Source organism: Trachurus japonicus, chromosome 6, assembly GCF_045865225.1.
Source record: "Trachurus japonicus isolate A0001 chromosome 6, Traja_1.0".
NCBI lineage: Eukaryota > Metazoa > Chordata > Actinopteri > Carangiformes > Carangidae > Trachurus > Trachurus japonicus.
This window is the reverse complement of record NC_140912.1, coordinates 32,438,209-32,456,509: the sequence shown is the minus strand read 5'-3', so window position 1 is coordinate 32,456,509 and position 18,301 is coordinate 32,438,209. Positions and strand designations below refer to the sequence as shown.

General features: G+C 43.8%; 2 protein-coding genes and 1 pseudogene across 3 annotated transcripts in view; 1 reads left to right on the top strand and 2 right to left on the bottom strand.

Moving 5' to 3' along the window:
* Nucleotides 1-5,370, bottom strand: part of LOC146986486 (protein NLRC3-like) — a 9,692-nt pseudogene extending 4,322 nt beyond the window's left edge. The window contains exon 1 of the transcript XR_015036049.1: nucleotides 5,249-5,370. The product of XR_015036049.1 is annotated as a protein NLRC3-like (transcript). The remainder of the gene's footprint in view (nucleotides 1-5,248) is intronic.
* Nucleotides 1-18,301, top strand: part of grm8b (glutamate receptor, metabotropic 8b) — a 589,884-nt gene that overhangs the window by 241,496 nt on the left and 330,087 nt on the right. The gene's annotated exons all lie outside the window — the stretch shown is intronic.
* The window catches only part of LOC146986482 (uncharacterized), a gene marked incomplete at its 5' end in the record, with an annotated part of 532,005 nt that overhangs the window by 374,129 nt on the left and 139,575 nt on the right, over nucleotides 1-18,301 (bottom strand). Inside the window, one exon of the mRNA XM_085780485.1 lies at nucleotides 16,653-16,826. Within this exon, the coding sequence (XP_085636611.1) occupies nucleotides 16,653-16,826 (174 nt within the window). The remainder of the gene's footprint in view (nucleotides 1-16,652; nucleotides 16,827-18,301) is intronic.

Below are 18,301 nucleotides of genomic sequence, written 5' to 3'. Positions count from 1 at the left end.
AACGATAGAGACAGAACGATATATTTATCGAAAATGGGCCCATTAACAAGTGTGGGTAGCGGAGATTCATCCACATTAACGTGAGACTTTTTTATAACCGAATATAAACTCCTCGTTGTCCCTTTAAATCTGGACTCTAAACTCCCTTCACTTCTGCGTTGTCTCGTCTGGTTTTTACTCCAAATGTGTGAAATGATTGAGAAGCTGTTGGTGGTGTTTTCCTCTTTCAGACACTGATCATGTGTTTGATGTTGATTCTGGACTGAGTCCTATCAGCTCTTTAACTAATGAGCTCCTCATCCAGACGCTGCTGTGTGGCTCTAATCGACCTGTGTTGGAGCTCTGATCCAGTGTGAGGAGGCTGAAGCTGACAACAGAAGCTTCAGCAGCTCCACCTGAGCTTCACTACATGTTGTGGAGAAGCTCAGACAGTCACAGACAGGAAACAGGAAACACTGATCACTCCTGTCTGGTTCCTGACTTTTCAAAATAAAAGTCTGTGTGTATCAGCTGCTTTAATCTCTACTGTGACTTCGGTTTAAAGGCTCAGACGTGTGGATCATTTGATTTGATTTGATTTGATTTATTTATTTAGCACAATTTTAATACTGTGCAAGGAGGGAACGAAGCCTAGAGGGCTTGTACAAAGTTCCACTCCCTTCATCATAGAATTACATTAACTCAAGATAAACAATGAGAAATACAGGAAAATACAATTAGAAATGAAACAATAAAGTGTACAGTGCAACATAGAAAGACTGTGAAACACAAACAAACAAAAGAAAAGAAAAAGGATGCATAATTAACATTAACAGAAAAATAACACTGAAGATTATGACATAAGGAGTTTTTTCAGTAACTTTCTAAAGGATGTATACGATGTTGTTGACCTCAGAACCACCTCCAAACCATTCCAAAGTTTTGGACATCTAAAAGTAATATTAGATTGATGCCCAGATGTTCGACAGAAGGGTAAATGAAGATTGCCACTATGCCTAGTTGAATATGAATGGAGGTCAGATGAAAAAGTAAAAAAATGTTGAAAAGTGTCAGGGAGATTTTGTTTAGCGTTGATAAACTTATGCACAAACAAGCATGAATGGAAGACATTAAGTTTATGAATGGGCAATATTGAATATTTCATGAATAGGGGTGCAGATGGTTCTAGTCTACTGGAGCGAGAGATCGTTCTTAGAAATCTTTTCTGAATTAACAGTAGTTTGTTCAGGTAAGTTGGATAAGTTGCAGACCAGACAATATTACAGTAATTAAAATATGGAAATTAAAAACTATAATATAAAGTCACATGAGCAGACGAATTGATCAGAGGAGAAACCTGTTTCAGTATACCAAGCATTTTCATTGATCTTTTGCAAACTTGATTGATATGATTATTCCAGTTTAGAGCTTCATCCAAAGTGACACCCAGAAAAGTGGTGTAAGGTACTTGGAGGATTTCAACTCCATTGATTAGTATTTTGGCTTCTTCTTTTGCATGAGATTTGTTTTTGTTGCAGAAGATCATGAAGTTACATTTATTTACGTTGAGAGTTAGCTTATTGATCTGGCACCAGTTTGAAACAGTTGCTAATTCATCATTTACACATGCAATGAGAGACTTGAAGTCATCATGAACAGCTATAAGACTAGTGTCATCGGCAAATAATAAGGGGAGGAAGTTATTACATGATCTAGGCAAGTCATTATTATAAATCAAAAATAATAAAGGGCCCAGGATCGACCCCTGTGGGACTCCAAAAATAATACTTGATTTGGTAGATGAAACACCATTAAAATAAACAAACTGCTCTCTATTGTAGAGGTAATTGATCAGCCAATTTAGAGCAACATTCTGGATTCCATATCTATTGAGCTTTGAGATGAGAATTTTATGATTGACGGTATCAAAATCTTTACTTAAAGGGATAGTTCACCCTAGAATGATATTTCGCTCATTATCTACTCACTCTGTTGTCCGGTCTTCCGCTGCCAGCGCGCATGCGCAAGGTTCGCACTGAGACCGACTCGAGTCTCAGTCGTTCTCAGTATCAGTGCGAACCTTGCGCATGCGCGCTGGCAGCGGAAGACCGGACAACAGACAGTAGGAGCTAATGCTACAAACATGCTTGGAATGTGGACTTATTTAATTTTTTTTGGGACAATTACGCAATTTGGGGCTTCAGCACAAGACGGACATTACATACGAGCAGCATGGAGGTATTTGGATGTTTTTTTGTGTGTGTTTTTTTACGAAGAGCTCTGGTGTCCGTTTGCTACCGTGGCATTGAAATGCACTGCTACACCAAGACCCCCTGTAACTCAGAGAAGGGACGGTGGACTCCGAAAATTCTTCCAGCCCTTAGTCAACATGAGGGTGAGTAGATAATGAGCGAAATATCATTCTAAGGTGAACTATCCCTTTAAATCAAGAAAAACACAAAGGGCAATTTTTTTACCATCCAGTGCTGAGGATATGTTGTTGACTAATTGTAGCAATGCATGCTCAGTGGAATATTTCCTGCGAAATCCATATTGATGGTCATACAGGATATTGTTAGCAACTAAGTGCATTAAAGTATCATTAAAGTGTTGGTGCAGCAACGTTCACACTGACTGAGGCTGATGACACAGCAACATGAGGACGCTGTGCTTCATCAGTCTGATGGACAGAGTGTGTGTGCATGTTTCTGTCTCTGAGGTTTGTTGTGAACCTTCAGAGTTTGATGGATCTGGGTCCTGGTTTCTCTCTATTTCCTTCACATGAGTCTAATGACTGAATCATCTTCAGCTCAGTTTACAGTAGAAACCGCCTCTTACCATGACTCTGAAGGTCCAGGTCCAGGTCCAGGTTCAGGTTCAGGTCCATTACTGAATAGTGGTGGAAGTCCGATGGACCGGTCACTCCTCACAGACCAGCAACTGGGTCCAGGTCCAGGTCCAGAACTGAATAGTGGTGGAAGTCCGATGGACCGGTCACTCCTCACAGACCAGCAACTGGGTCCAGGTCCAGGTCCAGGTCCAGGTCCAGGTCCAGGTCCAGGTCCAGGTCCCATGGACCAGTCACTTCTCATGGACAGACAGATGGATCCTGGAGACTCTTCTCTCAGTCTGTGGTTCTGACCTCTGCAAACACAAACATGTTTTATTCACATCACAATGATCACTGATCAGTTCTCTGCTCACAGATGCATTGTGGGAAGTCTCCAGTGACGTCAGCGTCCAGCTACACACAGTGTTGAAAAAGATGGATTGTCATGATTACATTTTTAACATCAAACACATAGAACAATGCAGCAGACAGTGCGCTAGGGCTGCCACGATTAGTCGACTAGTCACGACTACGTCGACTATTAAAATCGTCGACAACTAATTTTATAGTCGATGCGTCGTTTCTTTTCTTTTTTTTAAACTTTGTTTTTCTCTCAAAACTGCTGGGGCACCTTCCACACACGCACCCGCTGCTGCAGCCGCCCACCACACATACACACGTGCACTCACTCACTCACTCAAGGTGAGTTTACAGGTGGTCTCTCTCTTTTCTCTCTCTACCTGTCTTGTCCCTCATCAAGAGGCACCGGTGTAACCCCTCGCCCGCCCCCCCGCCGCCGCCGCCGCCGCCGCCGCCGCTCCTCTCCCTCTCTCTCTCTCTGTCATTTTAAATGAGAAGCAATACTAGTGGTACCGCCGCTCCATCGTTTTAAATCACGGACTGAAAAACAGCCGTTCGTCATTTAAAAATAAAACCGCGGACTTTGAGAGTCGGTGTTGGAGAACTAGAACGTTACCGCGTCTGGTCACAGCGTCCTGGTCACGTAATGAGCGCTCATCTTAACGAGGAAGTCTTCTCTCCCGGCGTAAAACTACGTCAATATTTTCCGGTAGCTTCTCATCACAGTCCACACCTTGCAGAGTTTGAGCTGCACCTCAGTTTCACTTGTTTTCATTTGACAGTTTCACACAGTTTAACATTTACATTTTTTCAGACAAGACGATTGTCTTATAAACTATTTGCTTTTTTTTTAACAGAACTCCTATTATTTACAATGAGCACAAGTTATATTTGATTGATAGGCCTACCAAAACTTTATTATTGTGAACAATTCCTTAGTTTCAGGTGTCCACCTCATTTTATCTATGTTTAATGCCAGAGACAAATGAAGGAAAGACAAAAAACCTTTAAGTATTTATTTTGGTGTTGTTTAGGCCAGTGCCTTATCCTTATTTTACTCAGCTGTTTGCACTTTATGCTACAGTTAAAGCTGCATATTTCATTAAAAGTTTAATGAACTATCATCTTAATTGTCTTTATTTTTAGTTAGCATATACCTTAAACACTTCTAGCTGAAAGCTAATGATGGTATATAAGAGCAGCTGCATGCTGGTGCGATAAGCTGTATGTTTTACATTCAATTTACGTATGATCCGATTAGTCGACTAATCGAAAAAAATAGTCGGTGACTAGTCGACTATCAAAATAATCGTTTGTGGCAGCCCTACAGTGCACACATAGTGACACTGTAGGACACAACACCACAACAGACCAACACGTGAAACCACCTCTTCTTCTTCTTAATTTGCATGTTTGGTATTGAAGTAATACAAAAGAAACCAAACATAATCCAATATGTCACTTTAAAGCAGAAGTAAGCGATCCGGCCGTTTTGGCTAATGCTGCGTTCCAGGCAGGCTTTTGAAACCGTAAATTACAGCTTCAAGTCACAACTTATGACTTTGTAGCGTTCTAGGCAACCCACTCGTGTTTTTCCGACCTGTTTTACCTGTGAAAGTCACTATAATGGCCACTCGTAACTTCCGACCCGTGAACTCGTACCAGATCGAACTGGTATGACTTCACAGGTCGGAAAAACACGAGTTACGAGTTGCCTTGAACGCACCATAACAGTCCTCGTCACCACATTCACGCACATCCCTTGGCTGCACACACAGCCCTGCATGCCATTCTCTCTCCTCATTGGATAAAAATTGTAGGATACGAGAAAAGTTTTCTCCTCGGCTCAGAGCAGAGCAGAGTGACTGAGAGACCCGTGTTTCGGTCCAAACACTCTATGTAAGTGATTGCTGTCGGAAGATATAACTATTTAAGACTTATATTAACACAAAAATATCGCTTACTTCTGCTTTAATTATGTGATTACTTTATTTTAACATGTAATTTGTAATTGTACTGGATTACATTTTTAAAGTAACTCTCCCAACCCTGCACACAGGTCTGTTTCTGGTTTCTTACTGTGACTCTAAAGGTCCAGGTCCAGGTCCAGGTCCAGGTTTGAAGTAAATGCCCTGTTCTTTGGACTGGTCACTCTCCAGAGACTTTGATCTGTCCTCCTGTTTCTCCACATTACCACTCATCTTCAGGACTTCAGTCAGTCTGAGAGGGAAACCAGTAACACACACATATACACACACACACACACACACACACACATCAGGACACACCCAAATTAACTGAGGACAAACTATAATCACTTCCTTGTTTGATCCAGTCGTTGACCTCCACCTTTGACCATAGATAAAAACACATAGAAGCCTCTGCTGCTCATCTTTTGACAGACACGAAGAAACAGGAGCACATAACCCCAGTTCTGGCCTCTCTGCACTGGCTTCCTGTCCGGTTTGAACAGCATGGCCCCTGTGTACTTAGCAGAACTCATACATGTTCACAGACAAATCAGAGCTCTGAGATCTGCAAATGAAATAAATCTGGATGTGCCTCAGAGCAGGCTGAAAACTAGAGGCATTGGAGCGTTGGCAGTGGTTGCTCCTAAACTGTGGAACAGTTTACCACAGCATATCCAGTCATCAGAGACTCTGGAGATTTTCAAGTCCTCTCTCAAAACTCCCAGGCTTTCAGACCTGTGTGAGACAAAGTTGTTTGGTTTGCTGAATGTATGTGTCATTGCCTAAATGGTCTTTTGAAATGTACCATTGTATTTTATTGTTATTTATTTTATGTAAAGCACCTTAGTCAACCTAGGTTGTCTATAAGGTGCTCTATAAATAAACGTGACCTTGACCTTGAGGGGGAAGCTGTGTCTACTTACTGCATTAGTCTACAGAGGCAGAGGTCTATCAACCATTAAAATCACCATAACTCACTGAATATTCAACTGATTCTCAAGTCGTTTGGTTTATCATGAATGTCAGACATTTATGATACAACATAGATTGATATTTTTTATATGACGTATGTACGGACTACGTCTGACTCTTCTTCCCTCCACAGTCCACACAGGCAAACTGACTCGGAACACTCTGACACAACAATAACAACATAAACAATAATAAAGAGAATAATAATGTTGTGTTGACACTCACTCATCTCAGACTTCAGTTTTTCTCCTTTTGCTCCGTTCACTCTAACATGGCGTCTGAACACCTTTACCTCCTCCCTCTGCTCTGCAGTTACAATCATTTATTGTTCAGTTTAAAGTTCATCTCATGGACTTTAAACTGAACAATAAATTATAATGAGGAAGTCACTTTCTACAGTAGAGTGGCGCCACCTGCTGGGTAACTCCTGGTATTACACCTGTGTGGACAGGTGAACTCTGACACCATGAATAAACAGTGAGCTGAGATCCAGCTGTGGTAGAAGAGCTGCTGAGAGATTTAAAGACACTGCACTACAAGTTACAGCTCAGTCTGTTCTCTGTCTTATTCATCACACATGTTGTCATCAACTAATTTGTGTCTCAGTGTTGTAACTTAACTCGCCCCGGTCTGGCAACACGACCATATATGGAAAACACAACCACAACTAAATGTAAGTCCACACAGAAACCAGGAGGATACAAGGAGAATCATGATGAACTCCTTTTTTTTTTTTTTTTTTTTTTGTTGTGTGCGCTACTGGACTAACTTGAATTTCCCTGCTAGGGATGAATAAAGTATTCTCTATCTATCTATCTATCTTTTAGAAATGCACTCATTGACATAATGTGTTCCCTAGCCCCTTACCCTAACCTTAACCATTACTATTAACCTAATTTAAACCTAATTATAACCTAAAGTCTCAATCCTCAAACAGCCCTTGGAAAAAATGAGGACCGGCCAAAATGTCCTCACTTCATGAAAATGTCCTCACTCTGTTGGTTAAAAACTCTCGACGGTCCTCACAACGTCCTAAATACAAGAACACACACACACACACACACACACACACAACACACACACACACACACACACACACACACAAACACACACACACACACACACACACACACACACACAGAATCAAGACACACCCAAATCCACAGAGGACAAGCTATAATCACTTCCTTGTTTGATCCAGTTGTTGACCTCCATCGTTCATTGTACTTTGACCATAGATATAAACACGTAGAAGCCTGTGACGCTGCTGTCCATTGGAACGATATGTCAATGCAGCCGCCATCTTGGGCAGGGGGAAGCCGTGTCTACTTACTGCATTAGTCAACAGAGGCAGAGGTCTATTAACTATTAAAATCACCATAACTCACTGAATATTCACCCGATTTTCAAGACCTTTGGTTTATTACCAATGTCAGACATACATTTATGATACAACATAGAATGATATTTTGTATTTATCATACATACATTTACATACTCAGACACACACCCACATGCGTACATACACTGAAATTTGTTCTAGAAGGGTCTGACTGCTTGTCAGACGTATATGTCTATGGTCAGAAACCCCTGACCCAAGATGGCGGCCGTGTTGACGTGTTGACAAGCCTGGAGTGGCATCTACGTGTATATATCTATGACTTTGACATTAAATCCATGTTTATCCAGTCACCGTGACCTTTGACCTTTGATGTTTGTTCTGAGTTTGAAGAAGTTGTGTGGAGGTGAATCTGAGACAATGTGCTGACGTATGTACGGACTACGTCTGACTCTTCTTCCCTCCACAGTCCACACAGACAAACTGACTCTCACACTCTGACACAACAACAACAACAACAACAACAACAACAACAATAATAAAATAATAATAATAATGTTGTGTTGACACTCACTCGTCTCAGACTTCAGTTTCTCTCCTTCTGCTTCGTTCACTCTAAAATGGCGTCTGAACAGTTTTACCTCCTCCCTCTGCTCTGCAGTTACAATCATTTATTACTCAGTTTAAAGTTCATCTCATGGACTTTAAACTGAACAATAAATTATAATGAGGAAGTGACTTTCTACAGTAGAGTGGCGCCACCTGCTGGGTAACTCCTGGTATTACACCTGTATGGACAGGTGAACTCTGACACCATGAATAAACAGTGAGCTGAGATCCAGCTGTGGTAGAAGAGCTGCTGAGAGATTTAAAGACACTCCACTACAAGTTACAGCTCAGTCTGTTCTCTGTCTTATTCATCACACATGTTGTCATCAACTAATTTGTGTCTCAGTGTTGTAACTTAACTCGCCCCGGTCTGGCAACACGACCATATATGGAAAACACAACCACAACTAAATGTAAGTCCACACAGAAACCAGGAGGATACAAGGAGAATCATGATGAACTCCTTTTAGAAATGCACTCATTGACATAATGTGTTCCCTAGCCCCTTACCTTAACCTTAACCATTACTCTTAACCTAATTTAAACCTAATTATAACCTAAAGTCTTAACCCTCAAACAGCCCGTGGAAAAAGTGAGGACCGGCCAAAATGTCCTCATTCACAAAAATGTCCTCACTCTGTTGGTTGAAAACTCTCGACGGTCCTCACAACGTAATAAATACAAGAACACACACACACACACACAGACACACACACACGCACACATCTTACAGGTGTTTTTCTGTGGGGAACAGAAGCTGATTGTGCTGAGTTCATCTCTGACTCTGGGATTAGAAAGAATAAATTATCATGTGTAACAAGTGGGCGAGTCACTGGTGGCCAATCACATTATCAGCATTATTTTCATCTCTCTCTCTCTGATTGGTTCAGGACGGCTACTTGCTACAGTGGACCTGATGTGTTCAGAGGAGGAGGAGGAGGAGGAGGAGGAGGAGGAGGAGGAGAATGTTTGTTCATGTTGCTGCTGTTGATCTGTATAGCCGTGTTTCCACTGCAGGAGTTCCTGGTAAAGGGAGGGGGTAGGAACTTCTACAGGAACCGTCCTCTCACTCGGCCCTCTCAGTGGCCGTGTTTCCACTGCAGAGTCGGACCCGTCGGACCCCGCGGCAACGTCATGAGTTTCGATCGCCGCTTAATCGCTGTGCGACAGTTTCGACCGTGACGTCACCCAGGCAGGTCACAAGCACATGCACAAAAATCATAACAACAACAACGAAGATGGATGGAAGGAGCTGAGGCGGTAGCCGCGTTTCTGGTTTGTGTGTTTGTGCACATGGCCGCTGATTGTAATCCTGCTTGAGTTTTTTTTTTTTTTTAACTTTTCACGGCATTGTTTTGCGGCGTGATGGATCCCCAGTGTGTCGAGGTGCGCTGATATTTTCATTTCGCCGCGATGACTCAAACCCCCTCTGAATCTCCTCGGTGCTGTAGACTGCAATCAATGTCTGCACCTCATCGTCGGCCCATTTGTGTACATCTTCCTGCTGTTTACAGCGGTGTCTGCTAGGCTAATGCTCCCCTTCTGCTCCCCTTTTTAAAAATGCCCGTTGTTTTGGTGCTTTCTGGTAGCGTCAGAGCCTGCTCTAGCTTTAGCCAATCAGCGCCGGGTTAACCTCGAGCCCCACCCAGGAGCTTTTCAGGGCCGAACGGAGTACCTACCCTGGAGTAGGTACTCCGTTGGCCCCTGTAAAAGTTCCTGCAAATGGCCCTGTGGGGGAGGTTCCTGCAGTGGAAACACACACCAACGGGGCTGGCCCCGTAAAATTACCCCGAAGTTCCTGCAGTGGAAACACGGCTTAAGGCGGGCTTACACTGCACGACTATTCGTCTGTTCACATCTCAAACTGCACGAGCTTCCCTCTTCAGTCCTAGGTCTCAGATCAGTCTCAGACCCCCACTAATTGCACGTCGTTCTACGATTGCGCTCCACCACGATTACACTGCGATGCCGCTGAGATTTGTGCTGCTCTATAATTGCTCGATTGTAAACCTCAAATTGACATTGGTTCCTGATGTTGGTTCCTATATAGCAGAGTCCATGTGGAAGATCAGACCGACAAACACACACACAGACAGCGCGCATCACCTCCAAGGCCGGTGCTGCAGAGAGAGAGAGAGAGAGAGAGAGAGCGGCGCTCTCCAGCCAGCTGACGTGCAGTTCACCTGCAGCTCACCTGCAGCTGTCAGAGGAGCCGCTAGTTCTCTCTCTCGCCTGCACTTTGTTTAAAAATTCAGCTGATCAGGAGCCAGAGCACAGTGGAAGTGGCTGGTGTGTAGGCTCGCTATTTTATAGGCTACTGTAACGGCAAGAAAAAATAATCGTCCTCAATTGCTGATTGATAGTGTGTGTAGGCTACATTTGTCGGGCTGATCTTCCATCACGGACTGCGCTGCATTACTGATCATCACCCGGTCACCCTGTCTGTCACAGCTGTGGTCTAACTTCAGCTTGTCTTCCTGTCCCTCCTCTCTCTGTCTGCCCGCTCTAACTCCATCTGACGAGGTTCAGCATCACATTCAGGTTCATAAAGGCTCTGTGCTCTGTGCTAAAACAATCTGTCATGGTAAAAACTTGTCGTATGTGCAGAATCGTGACGTAGGACCCCATACATTGTCCGTCACGACGAGAAATTTTCTGGCATGTCAGAAATTAATCGGGAGGTCGGCGACTCGTCTTTAGGACGTCGGGACGTGACGCAGAGCCTCACTAACCATACGTCCCGATTATGCTCACGACCCCGCGATCCCTCTAAGATTATGCAAATTAGGCTGCGACTCGTCTGGGACGAGAAAATCGTGGCAAAATCGTACAGTGTAAGCCCGCCTTTATGTGGCTGATTTGATGCTTCTGCTTTTATGGAGGTGAAGTATTTGATGAATTAAAGGGAAAGTTAAAGGTCAAAGGTCTCTCTTCTCTCCTCCCCCTCTGGCTTCCTCCCTCCCCCCATCTCTTTCTCTCACCCCTTCCCTCCTCCCCTCTCTCTCCTTTCTCTTTCTCTTCCTCCCTCCCTCTAAGTCTCTCCCTGTCTCCCCCTCTCTCTACGCTCTCTTTCTCCCCCTTCTCTCTCTCTCCTCCCCCACTTCCTCTATCCTCTCCCTCTTTCTCTCTGCCCCCTCCCTAAGTCTCTCCCCCTCTCCCTCCCTCTTCTCTCCTCCCCCTCTCCCCTTCCCTCTCTCCTCTCCCTTTTTCTCTCTGCCCTTCCTCCCTCCCCCTCTCTTCTCTCTCCCCCTCTATTTTCCTCCCTCCCTCTAAGTCTCTCCCTGTCTCCCCCTCTCTCTACGCTCTCTTTCTCCCCCTTCTCTCTCTCTCTCCTCCCCCACTTCCTCTATCCTCTCCCTCTTTCTCTCTGCCCCCTCCCCCTAAGTCTCTCCCCCTCCCTCCCTCTTCTCTCCTCCCCCTCTCCCCTTCCCTCTCTCCTCTCCCTTTTTCTCTCTGCCCTTCCTCCCTCCCCCTCTCTTCTCTCTCCCCTCTATCTTCCTCCCTCCCTCTAAGTCTCTCCCTGTCTCCCCCTCTCTCCCTTTCCCCCTTTCTTTCTCTCTCTCTCCTCCCCCCTCTTCCTCTCTCTTTCCCCCCTCCCTCTCTCTCTCCTCTCCTCCCTCTTTCTCTCTGTCCCCTCCCTCCCTCACTCTTCTCTCTCCCTCTCTCCCCATCCCTCCCCCCTATCTCTCCTCTTCCTCTTTCTCTCTGCCCTTCCTTCCTTCCCTCCCTCCCGCTCTCTTCTCTCTCCCCCTCTATCTTCCTCCCTCCCTCTAGGTCTCTCCCTGTCTCTCTTCCCCCCTTCTCTCTCTCTCTCTCTCCTCACCCGTCTTCCTCTCTCTCCTCCCTCCCTCCCTCTCTCTCTCCCTCCTCTTTCCTCTCTCTCTCCTCTTCTCCCCCTCCCCCACTCTCTCTATCCTCTTCCTCTCTGCCACCCTCTAAGTCTCTCTCTCTCTCCTCCCCCTCTTCCTCTCTCTTCTCTCTCTCTATCCCCTCCTTCTTTCTCTCTGCCTCCATCCCTCTGTCTCTCCTTTTCTCCCCTCTCACTTCCCCTCCCTCTCTCTACGCTCTCTTTCTCCCCCCTCCTCTTTCTCTCCTCCCCCTCTTCCTCTTCCTCTCTCTCCTCTCTCCTTCCTTTACTGTAGTGAAGTTGTGTTTTGATGATGTTTTATTGTCCAATCACGTCCCATCGTTTGTAGCTCATTAACAGCGTCACATGTAAACGACACTAATAACCATTAAACATTAATTATCTAGATCTAATAACTCTGAGACCAGATTGACACAGTGAAGTCAGTGATGTGTAAAAAGCTGCTGTAACTCTGATCGACCACCAGGTGTCGCTGTGTTCACATGTCTGAAGCTTCGTCAGGTTTTGTGAATGAGTTTGTGTCCTGGTTTAATAACTCATGACTCTTCAGGCTGCGTTCAAGGAAACCGGTTTTTCTCAGACTCCAGTGAAGTGGATCTTCTCCTCCGTCTGTTTCAGTGCACGTTGGTGACGGTGAGGACGACTCACGTCACGTTCAGGTGAGTCAGGTGATCTGACGCTGCTCGTCTCCTGACGTCGGATCAGACCGAGGCTTCATGTGTGTGTGTGTGTGTGTGTTCTTGTTCTTACTACGTTGTGAGGACCGGAGAGAGTTTTTCACCAGAGTGACGACATTTTTGAGAAGTGAGGACTTTTTTTTTTGGCCTCACAAAGACAGCAATACAAGAGTGTGTGTTTCTAGTTCTGGTTCTTTCTGGTTCAGGTTTAGTTCTCTGTCCTGATCTTCAGACTGTAGATGTTCCCTCTCCTCCCTCGCCGACACCGACAGGACAGAATAAAAAAAAAAAAGTCTTTATATCCTTGTTAAGTTCTGAAGTTGTTAAAGAGATTTGATGTGGTGAAAGTGAAAAAAAGAGAGAAATGAACTATTACATGTTTTATTTTAACTTTTCTACTGATACTGATGTGGTTGGTGTAGAAGAGTGATGATGTTGTGCTATGAAGGGAGTTGTCCTCAGGGTGGCAGCAGAGGCTGGTTAGACTGGTTGACCTCTTGACCTGTCTGCATGTCGGCCATATTGAAACGTGTTCCAGGAAACAAACCTACAACGAAGCCCCTGAGTCCGTTTTTCTAGAATATCGTAATATAACGATTCTTACAGTTCAGTCTCCTCCTGCTCCTCCTCCTGCTCCTGCTCCTCCTCCTGCTCCTTTTCCTCTTCCTCCTCCTGCTCCTCCTCCTGCTCCTGCTCCTCCTCCTGCTCCTCGTCCTCCTCCTGCTCCTCCTCCTCTTCCTCCTTCTCCTCCTCCTCCTGCTCCTCCTCCTCCTCCTGTTCCTCCTCCTCCTCTTCCCCCTGCTCCTCCTCCTGTTCCTCCTCCTCCTCTTCCCCCTGCTCCTCCTCTTCTTCCTCCTCCTCCCTCTCCTGTTCTTCCTCCTCTTCCTCTTCTTCCTCCTCCTCCTGCTTCTCCTCCTCCTGCTCCTCCTCCTCTTCTTCCTCCTCTTCCTCCTCCTCCTCTTCTTGCTCTTCCTCCCCCTCTTCCTCTTACTCCTCTTCCTCCTCCTCTTCTTCCTCCTCCTCCTCTTCCTCCTCCTCCTGCTCCTCTTCCTCCTCCTACTCCTCCTCCTCCTCCTCCTCCTCCTCCTCTTCCTCCTCCTCCTCCTGCTCCTCCTCCTGCTCCTCCTCCTCCTCCGCTTCCTCCTTCTCCTCCTCCTGCTGCTCCTCCTCCTCCTCCTCCTCGTTCTCCTCTTCCTCTTCCTGCTCCTCCTGCTCCTTTTCCTCCTCTTCTTCCTCCTCCTCCTCCTCCTCCTCCTGCTCCTCCTCCTCTTCCTCCTGCTCCTCTTCCTCCTCTTCCTAACCCTCCTCCTCCTCCCCCTCCTACTCCACTTCCTCCTGCTCCTCCTTCTCCTCCTCCTGCTCTTCCTCCTGCTCCTTCTCCTCCTCCTCCTTCTCCTCCTCCTCCTCCTCCTCCTCCCCCACAGACAGGACAGGAGGGAGTGAATGTCTTATAAATAAAATACAACCACACGACTGCACACATGCCTTAGAGATATAATGTATGAAATGTTTCAGGTATTAAAATACACTTTTAAATGCAAAATGGTGGTTAAATAATGTAAAGTTAAGTTTTTACACGTCTGTGAACGAGGAAGAGAAAGGTTCCGACCGGAAACTTTTTTTTTTTTTCTCCCAATGAGCTTTATTGAAAACATTGTACATACAAACGGATGTACAGAGAACAGGGTTGTACATACAATCAAACATGAAACATCAGACAGGTGCTCCAATATGTATCAATAAACATATATAATAAATCAATCAAAAATAAAATCTGGTTGTTTTAAGCAATATTAGAAAACATAAAATCATGGAAAAAAATAACATATGGTATGGTAGCCTATAGAAGAAAAGGAAAAAAAGGGAAATAGAATGTGTAAGCTTTATTCTACTTCTTTATTCTTTGAAAAATCTCTCATAAATATCTATGGATGTGATGCTTTGTTTAGTGTCAATTAGTGTAAGGGATTTCATGTACTCTTTGAACTCATGCAAGAAACTTCTGAAGTTGGGTGAGGTTTTGGAGTGTTTACATTCATGTATGTGACATTTGCCATACAAAATGAATGAGTTTATAATAAAGGTGATGTCCTTTTCTTCCGACCGGAAACTTCACTAACAGAATAATAATAAACAGTGACATCATTTCCGTTTCACGTATGATTTTTTATTTTTTTTTGTTCAAAACTTTGTTTCACATTACAAAAACAGTTTTTCATAATAAAATGCAATCTATAAAGCATATCTAGATTATACACCAGGGGGAATTTACAAGTTTACAAAAAAATGTTCAAGTTTTCACATGTATTGAAAGTCTCAATCACTTTCTGGTTGCTTGAAAATTTGATGGAGGTTATGTATTGCTTGAGCTCACCGGTAAAAGAAATTTTTGTTTTTTTTTAAATGAACTTACATTTGTGAATATGAAATTTTGCCATTAAAATAATAAGGTTGGTAATAAAAGTTATGTTGGCTTTTTCCTTGATTTTTTTTCAGGTCAGGGAGCCCAAACAGTAGTACATTCCTCCAAAACAAAATAAAATCACCATCAACATTGATAGCAACAAAATTACAAATATCACTCCATAGTTTTTCACGTGTGAATTAAAAAACTAAAACTGACAGTTCTTGCATTTATTCATAATCTCTTGTTCGACAACACATTCACTGTAAAACCATGAAAAAAACATCCTTTTATTGTAATTTCCGAAAATAAACACTTTCATTTTGAAATGTAACTGAGCCTGACACCTAAATAATATTTATCTTTTCATGTTGTTGTTGTTGTTTTAGCTGCTCTGCAATGATATTCTGATGTGTTATGACTACATGTTGAGTCTTGAAAGAGGAAATATTGAAAAGAAAATGAAAAAAACGTACAGGAAATTATGAACATATGTGTGTTAAGTTATAAAATAAAGGCTAGGGTTTCTTTTGTAAATCATACTTATCAATAATACTAAATAGTTTAATTAAATGGCATCTTTCTTTTTAATAAGACTGAGGGCGAAATGAAGAAATTCGTTATAAAACATGTATTTTGGTCTTTTGCTGTGTTTTGTTGTGCACGACAAGTGGATGTAGCAGTACTAACAGTAACACAGTAAAAATACTTCATGTATTTACAGTAGAACAATAAGAGGAGTTTCATACAGCATCTCAGTAAAAGTACCTCTTTCAAGGTATCACAGTGAATACTATAATATAGGAGCAGAGTAAAAGTTTCTATAATGACAGTATCACAGTAAAGGTATTTAGTTAGGAGTTAGTGGAGTAAAAGTACTTCCTGTACTTGAGTGACAGGTGAAGCTCATTGTTCCTGTTTGACTCAACACCTTTACCTGTGACTGGATCACTGATGATTGACACATTGAAGCTGCTGCAGCGTTTTCTGAGTCTGTGATGTCATAGATGATGTCATGTGTGATGATGTCACATCCTGACAGGTTCACCTGCTGCACTTTACACTTTATTTCACTCCCACAGTCTCATCAGCTGTGGAAACAGCTACAGATCAGTCACACTCCAGAGTCTCCAGTCGAAAGTCTGGACTCTTCACAAGATCACGAAGCTGCTGCAGAGATGAAGAGCTCAGCTTGTTGTAGTATCCTCCTCCTCTCAGCTGCAGGAGTCTCAGGTGGGAGGGGTTGGACTTCAGAGCTGAGACCAGAGAAGAACAGCTGATGTCTGACAACCTGCAGCTGCACAATCTCAATAAAGAATAAAAGAAGATTAAATGAAGATCACACACACACACACACACACACACACACACACACACACACACACACACACACACACACACACACACACACAGCTGAAGTGATCAGATCATTGATTATTGATCAGACTGAGTGAAATGAGCTGAAAGTGAAGAGTCATTGTCAGTGTGAGAGAAGAACAAGTGGAAACATGAGACAACAACTATTTCAAACGTCCTTCATTCATGACATCAAAGTCAATGATTCAAGTTCTGAGTGAAGATCAATCAGGTTCAGTTGTGGATCAAAGATCTAAGATCTACAACAGTAACAGTCAGTGAACTGACCTCAGAGTCTCCAGTCTACAGTCTGGACTCTCCAGAAAACCACTCAGATCCTTCACTCCTGAATCCTGCAGCTTGTTCCAGCCCAGGTCCAGGTGTCTCAGGTGGGAGGGGTTGGACTTCAGAGCTGAGACCAGAGAAGAACAGCTGATCTGTGACAAACAGCAGCCCCTCAATCTGAATAAAGAATAAAAGCAGTGAGTTGAGGACAAAGCTCCTTGTTGACAGCGTTCAGTGTCTCATCATCTGTTCAGAGCTGAAGAAGCTTCAGAAAGAACAAGTTTAGAAAATCAAAGTCCAACAGCTGAAGCAACAGGAAGCAGGTTAAACAGTCACATAGAGAGAAAACAGCTCATTAATATTCATGAGAAGCTGCTGCTGCTTCAACACAGACGCAGTGACTCCGCCTCTTCACCTGTCAGCTCCACCTGTGGCTCCATCCAGACAAACTCATGTTGTGCAGCCACATTGATCAGAGATTTACTGACCATGCTCAAGACAACAAACATGTGAGGCTGAACTCTGTTACCATGACAACTAACGTGTAGAAACACATGTTGAATGAAGCTCAGAGACAGAAAAACCTGAAACACACATCTGCTTATTATGGGATGTTGGCTTTGAATGTTTCACTATAAACATGACAGAGCCTCAGGAAAGAGGTGGAGCCAGCAGCTATTGATTATAGATCAGTTATTGTCTGATACATCACATGTGTTTCTGTAGTGGAGGTGAAACATGAAGAGAAACAGAGACTGGACTAAAAAACCAGTGAGGTGCAGTCAGGGCTTTGATTTATTCACTTCATCTAAAGTTGGATTCTTTTGGACTTTCAGATAACTTTACTACAAGTTCAATGTGTCAGAATGTGGTGATTTTCATGGTCTAATAAAAGCCAGTAAACAGAGCTAGCTTCTGTCCAGGCAGCAGCTGCACAAACCACTCAGCCATGTGTAGTATTACAGAGCAAAGGCCCAGAGCTGCTCTGCCTCTTCTGTCAGTACGGTGTGTATGTGGCTGTTTGCACATGTGCAGTAAGTTCCCACAGAGAGTTCACATGGAGGTGAAGAGGCACAACGCTACGCTGCCTCTTAACTTAACTGCACCATGTCTGAGCTGCACTTCTGTTCACGTTGCCTTGGTGAATGGTCAATACACAGACGTGTCCCCTGGCTTTTTAGCCTCCAGCAGTTTAGCAGCTAATTCAACTGCAGTGATGCTCCACTGGAGAGGTGAACACCTTAATGAGCTTCATCTGAAGAACAACAGCAGCTTTTACCTGACGGGAGACCAACGCCTGAGCTACGGTGGCTAACAGTTAGCAAGTTTTAACCTACTCTCTCTCTGACTCTCTTAGATACACACACACACACACAGCCCAGGTTGTGTGTCTTCTCTGTTGTAAACCTTGTAATAACAGCTTGTTGTGTACAGTTAACATCCTTGTTGCTCAGGTCACTGAAGTCAAGCCAGCCCACACGTTGTTTTAAGGTGCGCGCATATACGGCACATTACGGCAAGAGCGAGAAAGTGCCCGTAAAATGAAAGCAACGCCCCCGAAACGTCTGATGTTGCATTTCAAAATAAGAGCCGGCCTTTCAAAATAAAAGCCTGCACTGCATTTGTGTACATTTACAGTATTATTTTAAGAA